Raw genomic sequence first — 13,669 nt, 5'->3', positions numbered from 1 at the left:
TAAATATATTGTCTCCTAAACAAAATGATTCTTTATTCTTACTCAGGATCACGTGCTGTCCTGTTTTCAAGTTATTTAATGAATTCATAGGCTTCCTTACTCTCTGCTTGCCACCTTAGAGGGCAGCTCTGTGGTTGAAGGTACTGCAGCTGATCAGGCCTTTGCCCTTACCCTCCAGATGCAGCGCCTGAGGTCCACTGCGATGCTTAGCCCATCCCCTCATGCTCGGGATCTGCCGCTGCTCCAGCAGCAAGTCTGTCCGATGGTTCCCAGGGAGCAGTTTCTGCAGCTTCAACACCAGCTGCTGCAGGCAGAAAGGATAAACCAATGCCTGCAGGAGGAACTTGAAAACAGGACTTCTGAAACCAACACACCACAGGTATGAGGATCTTTCTCTAATAGTATACTCAGATCACCTAGTTTAATTTTACCTGTTTGTTTGAAAGTTATACCAGTTCAAACGTGGGGATGAAGAAGCTAAATCTTCTCTCTAGACTTTTACACCTTGCCTGTATTACAAATCCACAGAACTGCAGTGCTGCTCTGGTTTTGGTGTCTTCAGTGCTGCTTTTGAGCTCTCAGCCTCTGTGCTGTGTAATTAAGTGTTCTGGGTCTCCTTTGCACATTTGTAATTGATGATGAAGTATCAGGATCACTTGAGCTCTGCACACTTGACCTAACACTCTTGTCTGATGCCAAAAACGTTACAGAATTCAAGTGCAGCTCTAGGCTATGTATTACTAACAAAGCATCCTGGGTTTTCCTGTACTAGAGAGAGTGCAGCCTGCTGAGTTCCATGGAATGCATAAATGGGGACTTTTCACAACTAACAAAGTAGAATGTGTGATTAGTGACTTTTTTAGTTGACATAGTTTATTTAACTTAATTTTTAATGCTCTAGCTTGAAAAACTTTTTTAAAGAAAATAAAGATCTTCTTCCCCTTCCCTTAGAATTAGCATCATCCCAGCTCACTACCAGACACAATCTTTTATTACCAAGGTTTTCGAATAGTTCTTTCTCTTTAGTGTTTCATTCATGATCCTCCTTTTTCAAGTCTCAACTCTTTAGTCTTGCCCATTTAGTCTATTCAGAATTAGGAATAAAATAAAAAATACTCCTTAGTTTGTAGAATTCTAAAATAATTCGTTCTAGTTTGGCTATTCTTCTTTTTTCAAATACCTTGCCTCTCAGCTGACATTTGACAAGGAATTTCTCAACTCTTTCTGTAAACCCCTCAAAGTGGCTTTGCCAAGTCACATTAGCACCATAATTGTATACTGGAGCAATTCTGTTTTCTTCTCCTTTTAATATATCTATGCTTTTGCATGATGTACTTCTGTCTTCTTTCTAACAGAGGTTTAAAATCCATGTTTTTGGAAGCTTCCTATATTTCAATTAAATTTCCAAATACTCAAATTTAATCAGGAATTGTGATGGTGGGTGTTAGATGCTTCAAGTCTTCCTTACAGAACTGAATTATAAACCTGACCTCAGTTTTTAACGGAATATTAAACCAAATGTTTAGGCTAAGATCCTACACACTGCTTTCTCGTCTGCACTGTTTTCAAAGTGTGCTTTTCCCACACCACCCACCAATGTTTCAAAGTAAAAAATAGCCTTTTACTCTAATTACTTCAGGATTTGATAGATAAAAACTGGCAAGACTTTTATGCTAAAAAAAAAAATTCCTGCAGTGAGATGGCAGGGTGGACTGCTTATTGCTCTCACTAGACCACAGCAGGCTCTCCTGATTCCGATAACTAAGCTGACACTAATTTTAAGAATATGGAACATTATTAGAATCTGTACGTTGTCTGTGTGTGATGTGATTTCCTCTGCCTTTGTGTTCCTTCGCTTGCGTATGTAGTATTGATGTGTACTTTTAAAAATTGTTTGCATTATAAATGTGTGAATTTAGACTCCCCCCTAAAAAACATAATCTTGACATCAGGGTGAAGTGTACCACTTGCCTTCTTTCTCTAGGCCTTGCTACCGGAGCAGCGAGCGGTGCATGCAGATTCCTACAGAAGGATTGGGCACCTGTGAAAACTGGGCTGTTATTGATGGCATTTCTTACCATGGCAGACACTCAAATGCACACACTCACACACACCACACAAACACAGAGCCATAAGCTGAGAAATATTTTGGAATCAAGTGATCTTTTAAGTTTATTACTGTTGTTGTTGTTATTATTATTATTATTTATTATTATTATTATGCCTTTGCAGTATTATGTTTCTTATTTATGTAGAAATGAGATTCTGTGAATCAAATTCACGAATTTCAGTTTGTTATAATTATTTATACCATTTAAAGAGTGTGGATTTGAGATTCTTGAAAGGATGTATATATATTTTCTCATTCCATATGTTGTAACTATTTTTAACAAATTATTACTTTTATATATGGAATTTGAAGAAAATCAGGGTTATTTATACTGTTTTATAAGATGTATAATACTTTTTTGACAGGAAAAAGGAAATTTTTGATGAAATAAAATAAATTTTAAATATGTGACTGCTTTTGTTTTTCCTTTCTCTACTCTCTTGCCATGCCCTGTGTTCTTTGAATTGTCTGTTATTTTTTGTTTTGCTTTTTTTTTTTTAAGGCAACTGGAAATTGGGCATTTTCCATTTATGTTTGAACTTTAAAAAGCCATTATATCTTTTAAAACGTAGGATTTTTAGATGTTCTAGAGGCCTGTTTCTTGAAATTTACTTTGTGCATTAGTCTGCTTACTACAATTTTTGTCTTCAAATTAGTTGCACAGTTTAGTTTCTTTTATGTCTGAATAAATGCTATTATTTAATATCCAAACAAATGTTAGCTTTCAACTTACATTTGATCATTCTATGTGCTTATTTAAAGGACACCTTTTTGAAAGTATTTTTAAGGACAGGTTATGCCATCAGCCATTAACACCTGAGTTTTGCTTAAACATTTGAAGAACATTTTAAAATCTGAAATTCCTTACATGAACATTTTGGTGGACTGGGAGAAGGGGCATTCAGTCCCACTCTAAATCTTCTAGGTCCCTCTGCTCTCCAAAACCCACAAACTCCTTAATCTAGCACTGCTGTGTGAGGGGAGAAGGACAAGCTGTTTTTTGTTTTTTCCCTCTATTTTATCTAGGAGTTGTTTATGGGGAGAAGATTTTCAGTTTTAAATCTATTCCAATGATAAACCCATCCTTCAACCCAGATATTTGGTCCAATTGACAAGTCAATTTGGGAAACTCATAACTAGAATAACTAGCAGGAAGAGGCTCATTATTATGAAGAATAAATTACTAACACCCTCACAGTAATCAGCAATTTCAAAGGAAAAAGATACACACTGCTACTGATTGAAAATGTTAGGTGATCCTGAATAAACTTAATTTTTGTTTACTTTGTTGTTGAAAGGCCCACAGTATTGCAAATACCCAAATCACAGATGAAAGGTTGACAACCATTTTTTAATTAACTTTTGATAATACCTGTTTTACTATAAGAAGTACACATAGGTCTTAAATTATGGGTTTTAAGAATTTTGCTTTATCTCAGGGGAAGATAGTAACACAGGTAAGATTTTTTTTTTTTTAATTTTGATTCTTTCTCTGATAGGGTTACTATTCTCACACGTGCAACCCATGCAGTGTTCAGAACTCCCATTTCATCAGAAATCCACCCTTCCTGTTACAAAGGCAAACATTTGCTGTCCTTTCTCTAGGCATCTTGTGGGGAAAATTATCTACTAGTGTTTTTGTGTGCGATGATTTTCAAATAAGAATATACTTTTCTTTCTTTCCTTCAGGAAAACCAGGAACACCTGGTAACTGTCATGGAGGAACGAATGATGGAAGTTGAACAGAAGTTGAAACTGGTGAAAAGACTTCTTCAGGAGAAAGTGAATCAGCTCAAAGAACAAGTGAGCCTCACAGGTCATCTCTACCCACCCACCTCACATTCCATTTTTAACTCCAGTTTTACATTCCTTTATTGCTATTAACTTGTTAACTTTCATTGTCTAATAAGGGCAAATCCTATTATAAATGTTTAGAAGAACTTAGGATTCACTCTCTCCCATACCACTTCAAAAATAAGAATTCTGTATTCTACATTATTTTTTCCAAAGCTCTTTTGAGTCATATGTTAGTCTGCAATTTTAAAACATGTATATTTGCTAACAGTGATTCACATGGACCTGAAGCATTTCTAATGAGGTTCAACTCAAATTGAATTTTTATAGTTTTTTTTTTCCCAAGAGAAGAAATATTCCCATTTAAATAAATAGAAAGTTTACATTGGTAAAAAAAAAAATTAGGGGTAATAGATATAACTTTAGCTTTCCTATTTGCAACAACTATGACAACCTCAAAAACTACCTTATGGTTACAGCCAGACTCCAAAACGCTGTGTTTTGAATTAGAATCCGACTCTGAATTCCAGGATCACTAAGTAGTACCTTGCTCCTTTTCTCATGCTGGCAGCAGGTGTGGCCTCAGTGTTTAGAAATTTTGTGTGTATCCACTGAAGAGACATGCAAAAAGGACGACTTTTTAGGAAAGTTTTATAACTTCTTTGGAATCTGAGATTGAGATGAACTATGGCAAGGGGTGGGGGTGGGGTGGAAATTGCCCAACCTGGTTTTTTTAGATTCATAAAACCCAAGAATAATAACCCCAAAAGAAAGTCTTAATGCAGAGGTAGATACAGTTCTTTGCACTGTATCGTAATACACAGAATAGAGAGAAAGTCCTATACAACAAGCATTTACTGAGTCAACCCTTTAATCATTTATTCAACATGTAGTTACTACATGCCAGTTCCTGTTTTAAGCACTAGAGACAGATCAGTGAACAAAACAAAACCCCTGCCTATACGGAGTGTAGTTCACCTACAAGGTACTGAGCATTTGGCCAGGTAGTACTTTCAAAAATATAGAAAATGCGTAACATATGGGGTGTGGACATCTATAAACACTTTGGCATTAACAGTTCATCCTGTCCTGGGAGAAGCAAAAGAAATGAGAGCGGGAGAAGAGTGAACAGTAGAGGGTCTTATGTGCTAAGCTAGAGTTTGAATTTCATTCTGTAGTAGATATATTACAGATATATTACAGGTCATCATTACTGGTCATTACTGAGTCATCAAAGTGTTTTTTAATAAGGGAGGAAAGGTTGTATTAAAGCAGTTCAGTAGAGAGTAGGTTAGTATTATGTTACACTTGCCAGTCATCTAGGTTCTGGGCTTCAGCTTGAAAGCCTTTGTCATTGCCCTCTGAAATGCTATTATGTAAATTAATTATCCACTCCTTAGTTTTCTCTATTCCCTTAAACCTTTATACTTGTAGATGCCCTGCTTGAAATTGGGTGTCAAATGAGGAGTTAAAGGTATAAAGAAGGAAGGGAGATTGGAAGATATTAACAGGAGCAATAATAAAATTATCCCAAGACTGCTGACAGGTTTTCCCACCTCAACTTAAACTATATAATCTAACCATGAAGATTAGAATATATTTTCTAGACAAGGTTCTATGCAAAGAGAAGAGTTTAGGAAAAGTAATTGCCCAAATCTTCTCTCTTTGTTGTAATACATGAGCCAAATTTTAAAATAATCAGTAGGTTGTATGCAGTTATGAATGGGAGGCTCAAGCATCTGTTGTTAAGAAACAGAGTTAAAACATAGTTCACATCCTACACCTCAGAAATTTATTTTGGTATTTTTAGAAAATGAATAAATGAATAATACCTAATTTATTTAGGTCAAAAAATATCTTCATTTTTGAGCCCTCAAATATCAATCTGTCCTTTTTATTAGTGACTTTTACAAACATAAAGACTATAATTGATATCAGCCATTTCCCTTTATAAACAACTGTCCTTATGTCAGAACTTAAATTTAAAAGAATTACAGAAATGGAGTCAAGATGTTTCTGGTTCTGTTTCTAGCTCTGCAAGAATACTAAAGCAGATGCGATGGTGAAGGATCTGTATGTTGAAAATGCCCAGTTGTTGAAAGCTCTGGAAATGACTGAACAGCGACAAAAAACAGCAGAAAAGAGAAATTACCTCCTAGAAGAGAAGATTGCCAGCCTCAGTAATATAGTCAGGAATCTGACACCAGCACCACTGACTTCTACACCTCCCTTGAGGTCATAGCCAAGCCAAAGGATATACTCAAGAGTTGTGCACTTTACTGAAATGGATGGAACATTTCAGTATGTTCTTTCAAACTTCTTTTTTTTTTTTTTTAAAGAACTTTGATGGCTTAAAGTTAAGCCTGACCTAAAACTTCCAGCAACAGAATTAAAGCCTCTATTCACTGTAATTAGTTTTCCTAAATAGACTATAATGGGAGTTGCAAATAAATACATATTTCACTGTTTGAATTATTCCCAAGCTTTGAATTTTAGAAGATATTCTAATAGCCATCCAAGAAGGTGATATGAAAAGAACTCAAGAATATTAAAACCCTAGTTTTGAATGAGTTTTAAAAAAATCACTCTTATGTACAAATTTATCATCTGCAAATTGCAGATATTTTAAATTTGAGGTATTATTAGTTGGTTGTTTTAATCTTTATTCTAAAACCAAACGTTGTCTTCTCATGTATTTAAACATGGAAAAGTCATTCTGTTTCTAATAGTTTTGGTTTTTTGAGTTAATTGGTAGACTTTCTGTTTGGTAACAGAAGCTGGGCTCAATAACCACTGAGATCAGAAAAGCTGGATCCCACAGAACTCTACCCGCTAGCACCAATGACAGTATTACCACTCTTGATGTATTACAGATATAAAACCGATTTGCTCAGCTGCACTGTTAACTAATGTTAAAACTTTACTTTCTTTACATAGCCTTTTTTCCCCCCTTCTTAGAAATTTCATTTGGGAGTTTGTCTTCTCAGAAATGGATAAAGCCACATTCTTAAAGCATTTGAACTACAGGGTAAGCACTGAACAAACTGCTTTGGAGTAAACAGCTACTCCTAGAAAAGAGAGAAGCAAACCATGTGGGTTTTTCTCTCTCTAAAGTCTTGGAGTTCATGAACTTACATTTGGGGTTACCTCAACAACTCAGGGAACAATACTTTAAGCTGTCTTCCTGAAATACTGTAGGGCCTCTTTAAAGAATTTGAAATCTATAAACCATGTGACCTTATTTATTTGTCTTATATTTAGAGCCATAGTGGGATTTTTATTTCTAAATTTTTAGTGAATTTAATCTTCTGGAAAAAAGCCTTGATTAAACTCTAAAGAGTTTAAAAGCTGTTCTAAAATATAGAAGAATTATTATTTGCTTGTTTGTTTAATATGGGTCAAGATTTCCATGCTTCCTATTCCTCTGCACCTTAGATCTGATAAGAATTTCTAACTGTGATAAGCACTGGCATGCCATCTGAGGTAAAGGAGTCCCAAATGGGATCTTCCATTCAGTCTCCCAAAATGTTACAGAACAGTAAACATTTGGATAACTTTTTTTTCCCCCAAATAAAATCTCGTCCTCTAGCCTACCACAGCCAGCAGTTGGTAGAGTACTTACTATGTGTGGGACACAAACAGAGCTTATCACAGCCACCTATTTGTTTTGGTGGAAGAGTAATTAATCACAAAACTTCACTTTGATGCATTCCAGGAAAGCCAAGCGCATCGGCTGGTAAGAGGTGTAACAGCAAAATCAAACACTGCTGTATGGGCAGGAACAAAAGAAGCAAACTGCTTAAGAAGTCATGTCAAAAACTCTCTCTACAAAATAATTTGCACTAAGGAACTTTAGAATTCCTCAGGCCTAAACATCTATTAGTCCCACCCGCCAACACAGGAGTCCTTGCTACCAGGGCCCTGACAAGGCATGATCATTTGTGGGACTGGGAGATCATAATCAAGAATCAGACTTTTTCATTTTTGGACAGTTCCATTATCAGAAATTCCAGATTTTCCCCTGGAAAAGAACTAATTTTAACCCTTTCCTATAATTACACTTCCAAACATTTGTTGTCTGCTATCATGCCTTCCCTGATCTTTCTTCTCCAGTGCAAACATTACTAGTAACCTCAACTACTTGTGTGGCATTGACTTTAACAGAGAATCTTTTTCACTTAAAACTGTCAATATGCCTAGATTAAGATCATAAATAAACTAAATTATCTGTACTGTACTTATGTGATATGCTTTAAGTTACTCGAGGTTTTTGCCGTCAGAACTGAACATCAAGCGTATTTCTCAAATAGATGGCTTAGCCTATGATCATATATTTTTTATTTTTATTTTTTACATTATGAAAAGTGTAGGTTAATTTGTTTATTTCTTATAAATTTGTATTTATGTGTATATAAGATGTTGTACAATAAATGTAAATATGACTTCCGGAAAGTTAGACTACATTTAGAGTCCCTTTATCCAAAAGCAAAATGCTGCTCAAATGAAAGTTAATTTAACCAACGTCTCGGTGCTTGCTTCTTGCTTTACTGCATTCATAAGATTGGGAAAAAGATCAACATGAGAAATAGTTACCTTAAATTTATACATTTGTGCAGCAGATTACTTTTGTAGACTAGTTGAGAGTGGGAATTTAACTGGCAACTTAGAACATAGCTTACAGCTTTTTAAAGACCTTTTAAAGAAATTAAACTATTAAATGTTTAGATTTTGCTTTCAGACTTTATAATAGAACTCTTTAAAATCACAAGTTATGTATTATTTCATAGGCATTTAACTCCTTGTTTATTAAAAGTACTGGTTCCTTAAATTCTCTTCATTTCTTAAGAACAGTTACTTAGTCTTAGAAGATAGAATCTTCATTTCAAGGAAAGAGAATCAAGTTTGCCTTTGTGATAATATGTTACCCTTAGAAAAGGAAAATGTAGATAAAACCTACATTGTTCTATTTGCTTTCTTCTGCTTTTTAGAAGCCTGAACTCTTACGCTCAAATCTGTGAAGGGAGAGAAGTAGAAGGAGAGGGGTAGAACCAAACATAGTATTTTATTTATTTTTCTAAAATTTAATAAACCCAGATTTTAAAAACTATTTTAAATATGAATTCTTCCCAGAAGCTTCAAATGCATTGTTCATGTATTTAACCTTTAACATATTTTACATAAATAGATCACAAAGTCATAGGCTTTCCAAGTATAGGAGGAGTTCTCACAGGTCTAGTATTTCAATAATGTACAAATACCCAGGGCAGGATTTCTGTTTCTTGAAGAATGAATAAGACTTTATGATGGGTTTAACATGTGAAAATGAATTTTTCATTTTTGTGATTTTTTTTTTTCTGAGCGAAGGAAAAGAGAAATAAATGTGTTGATATTGTCAGCATTTTCAAGGCAAGGCTAAGTGCTTTGTAATAGTATTAAGCAAGCTTTGTTTTGAACAGATAACCTAATAATTCATTGGAATGATATGTAAGTAATGCCAAAACTAAGTCAAAGCCTAATAACCGAAGCATTCCTTATTTAAAATTTATTCACTGTATCATGTTTGGACTTATTTGAACACCTCAGCACTCTAAAATAGTTTTGGTTTTATGACATATGTATAGCTGTTTATTAATAAATACAAGTTAGCTTTTTGTTTCTTAGCTTTTTTTGAATAAGTTATATCTATTCTTATGGGAAGACATTATCACATTGGGGACATTGATTTTGTGAAGGAAAACCTGAGTTTATCTAAAGCCATCACTAGGATTCTTTTCATGTAAAGATTAATGTGTATGTGTTTATACCAACTTTGTATATTTCCTATTAGCCATTCTGTCCTAGATATATTTTACCATGAGCTTAAAATGTAAATAAATAATTTTGTAAACATGGCTCTTTTTTTTCTATACACCCTAAACATTTATAAACAGTTTCAGTATGTTTACCATTGGTCTTTGAAGTGAAAGCATCAAAACATTGCACTAAACACATTCTACAAATGCAGAATCTCAGCCCCACTCCAGACTTACTGAATCAGATTCTGCAGTTTTAAAAAATCCCCAAATGATTTGTGTGCAATTTAGAGTGCCAGGATTCTACTTCTGTCACAGAATTGATGACTTTCACACCAGCCATTTTGAGATCCCTGTACCCTGTGATGGTTCATAATTTACTTTTAAAATCCTGACAACCTCACGTGAGGCTGTGCTTCAGATTTTGGGTGCTTCAGAGGTGGCATTATTTCACTCTGTCATATTTATGGTGACTCAAAATTTTTTATTTGCGCTGCTTATGAATAATAAGATATATGCAACTATTAGCACAAAAAGTTAACCTAAAAGCACATTAAGTTAATATGCTGAGTACTGAAATGTAGAATGGAAATACTGGCCAAACTAGATTCATCTCACAAGGCTTGTTCTATCTGCAAAGCTTCTATACCAATCTCATGCTGCTTTTTATGAGGCAGGAACTATTATTATCCCTGCTTTACAGATGAGAAAACTGATAATTAGGAAAGTTAAGACTTACTCAAGGCCACAGCCAGCTAAGTAGGGGACTCAAGACTCCACGCAGGTTTGTCTGTATTAATATGTTGCAACAGGTATCAATTTCTACTTCTGGCAAACAACACTTAATCTGAGTTGATTGAATACCTATCGTGTGCACTGTACTCTAGAGAAAAATATAAAAAAATTCTTGGTTTTCTGTTTACAATCTGGGGTATAGTAGTAAGATTTATGCATAAAAAATTAGAAAAAAGTACACTGAAACAAGACAATCAAGTTTTGTTGATGGACTCAGTGCTATGTGCACTAAAATAAGAAAGATTAGTATCCTCTGGTATTTTAATACAGAAAATGCGGAAAGTTCTTAACCTAGTATTAAATGTAATTCTGTACTTCATTGAGATTAGTGTAACCTGTTTTGTAGTCTCTTACTCATTTTGCAACGAAAAAGTCTTATTTTTCTAATATATAACTGATATCCACTTTCCCATAATGGTTAAATTTTGTCCAGAGGACCAGAATTTTGACCTAAATGCAAAATGTCTATATTCTGTGGATTGAAAAGTTAAATTTAATATAGAAAGTATGTTATAAGTCACAAAAGTGTTTATTGTTTGGTTTTGCCTCATTTGCAAATCAGGAAAAATGGCTAATTTTGACAAATAGACGTGTTTAAAAATTAAAACTTCAAAAGAGGAACTATAAAAGTGAATCAGTACATCAGTGAAATAAGAGTAGGCAAGAATGTAAAATAGAGCTAGATATCTTTATGTTAAAAATAATATTTAATTCTGAGAAATGATTACATGATATATGCTTTACTGGTTAAGGCAAAGTAAACAGCTCTGAACAGTCTGCAGCCCAGATGAGCATTTACCAATCATTTGTCTTTCCCATTTGGAGATTGTCTTTAAGATTTAAATAAGCATGAATCCCATGCCAGGAATTATGTTATCCAGTATTAAAAGGCTATGGACAATAAAAAGGGACTATTCTTCAAAAGTGACAATGTTATAAAATGATTTTTTTAAGCCTGTATAAATGTTCTAAATTAAAGGAGACTAAATAGACATGACAACTAAATGCAATATCTAACTCTAGACCAGATTCTATATATACTAGAGAAGAAAACATGCTATTAAGGACACTGGGTCAATTGAAAAAATTAGAATATGGGGAGGGTGAGTATTGCTCAGTGGTAGAGTGCATGCTTAGCATGCATGAGGTCCTGGGTTCAATCCCCAGTAACTCCATTTAAAAAAAAATTGATAAAGTCTAATATTTGTTAATAAATTTCAAAAAATAATATATGGATGATAGATTAGAAAATAGTATTTTATCAGTGTTGAATTTACTGAAGTTTATAAATACTGTGCTTATGTAAGAATATATTCTAAGGAAATACACACTGAAGTATTTAGAGGTAAAGAACCATAACGTATGCAAATTATTCTCAAATGATTCAGAAATACAAAATTACATCAAGAAAGAGAAATCAATGAAGCAAAATGTTTTAACAAATAGATAATGAGAAAAAGCATTGTTTGCATTATTCTTGCAAACTTGAGTTTGAAACGTTTCCAAATAAAACATTTAAAATGTTTTATACAGGAACAAAGTGTGGTACTAGGCACTTTACCTTCCTTACCCTCATTGCAACTCTGAAGAATAGACAGTATTTCAATGGTACAGAAGAGGAAACTAACTAGAATCCATTTATGGCAGCCTATCCATATGCCTGTGGTCTAGTATGAAAAGTTAAGCATAATCAGAAATTTTTCCTATTTCCCCAGGCATACAGAAAATGGGGAAATGGAGACGACTGAGGCAGTTGGCAGAAAAGGTATAAGCCAGAAGGAAGCACCAAGGGGACCCATTAAGTTACAGGAGGGGCTGTTAAGCAAACGAATCACACACATACAGAAATGACAGTCATGAAGCAACACATAAAGATCCAGTGGAGGCTCAGGATATTTCTAGTGTATAGTGCCCCCTCCTCTGTCTCTACACTTGATAGCATACAAGGATTTATTTTTCCTGAGGTAAAAGACACCCTTTATCCATGTCTACAAATGCTTTTACTTTCTTGCTGCCTTAAGAAGAATCTGACTCAACCAGAAACCTACACTGGCTAGTTTAAGTAAAAGGAGATTACCATAAGGGATCATATTTGGTTCATGGAACCAGAGGGCAGGAAATATAGTGTTCATGAGGTATTAAAACAAAGCCTTTGGTGCGCTCCCCTACCCTCCCCCTCCTTCTCTATCCCTATTTCTCATCACATGGTCTCTTTTTTTGCTTCTCTGCACCCTTGGTGAGGGGTGGTAGAGGAGGGTGTTTGTTTTTCCTGCTTTATATCACTTTCTTGTTTAAGTGCCAAATAGAATCCAACAATTACTTCCAAGTCACAATTCCAAATTCTTAAGGAATCTGATTGTCCAGGAGGAGTCTTTGCATAATCCAATCAACTATGGCCAGCAAGGGTCAGGGTCTTGGGGTACAACCTGCACAGGCCACTACAACACAGAGAATATGCCCACAGATAAGAGGTTAGAAGATTTAGTGAGGGAAATTTGGACTAAAGATGTGTAAACAGTGGATAAAGATGGCTTTAAAAGGTAGGATCTCAAAGACAGATTTTCCTGTTTACTCATATTTTTATAGATGTGTACTGCCTATTCAAACCTAAGCACCATTTTTAAATGCCACCTAGGTGGGTGGGGGAATAACAGCTCAGTGGTAGAGTGTATGCTTAGCATGCACGAGGTCCTGGGTTCAATCCCCAGTACCTCCATTAAAAAAATAAAATATGACACAAATGAACTTAAAAAAAACACCACTTTATGACAAATGTCACTCACTATTACTTATGTTATCCTAGCTTTTGTCCTTGTCCCCTGTGCCTACTTCTTTGTCCTGATTCATACATATTCTCTGTACTTCATCAAGGTGTCCATCCAAGTCACAGGGGTATAATAAATGCCACCCATCATATCCTACTTAAGCGACACAATCCTGTAGCAACTTATTTCAAACACTGCCAGAGAATGCAAAAGTTAAAGGTCTTTTAAAAAACATAATTAAAGGATATTTATCTTTCTTTGAACTTTTTCAAGGCACCTTCCTTTACTCTTGAAGAATGGTATAGGAACCCCTCCTATGTGCTCACATGTGCACCCTGTGCATTCCCAGGGAAACAAGTACCACTCTGTGTAACTGCCTACTAACTTGTCTGGTCTCCATGAGACTCAGATCC

At 34.9% G+C, this 13,669-nt stretch overlaps 1 protein-coding gene across 11 annotated transcripts in view; it reads left to right on the top strand.

Moving 5' to 3' along the window:
• The window catches only part of NIN (ninein), a 93,045-nt gene extending 83,250 nt beyond the window's left edge, over positions 1-9,795 (top strand). For 5 of the 11 annotated variants that reach the window (XM_031453690.2, XM_031453702.2, XM_031453691.2 and 2 more), the window contains 3 exons: positions 179-379; positions 3,800-3,913; positions 5,937-9,795. In XM_031453690.2, the coding sequence (XP_031309550.2) occupies positions 179-379; positions 3,800-3,913; positions 5,937-6,146 (525 nt within the window). In that variant the 3' untranslated portion in view covers positions 6,147-9,795. Of the gene's footprint in view, positions 1-178; positions 380-1,984; positions 2,478-3,799; positions 4,010-5,936 lie in introns of those variants that run through there. The other 6 variants (XM_031453698.2, XM_064485947.1, XM_064485944.1 and 3 more) reach the window with 5 other exon arrangements.
• The last annotated feature ends 3,874 nt before the right edge of the window (positions 9,796-13,669 follow it).

This window comes from Camelus dromedarius, chromosome 5, assembly GCF_036321535.1.
Source record: "Camelus dromedarius isolate mCamDro1 chromosome 5, mCamDro1.pat, whole genome shotgun sequence".
NCBI lineage: Eukaryota > Metazoa > Chordata > Mammalia > Artiodactyla > Camelidae > Camelus > Camelus dromedarius.
The sequence above is the reverse complement of the archived record's forward strand: the minus strand, read 5'-3'. Positions and strand labels throughout refer to the sequence as shown.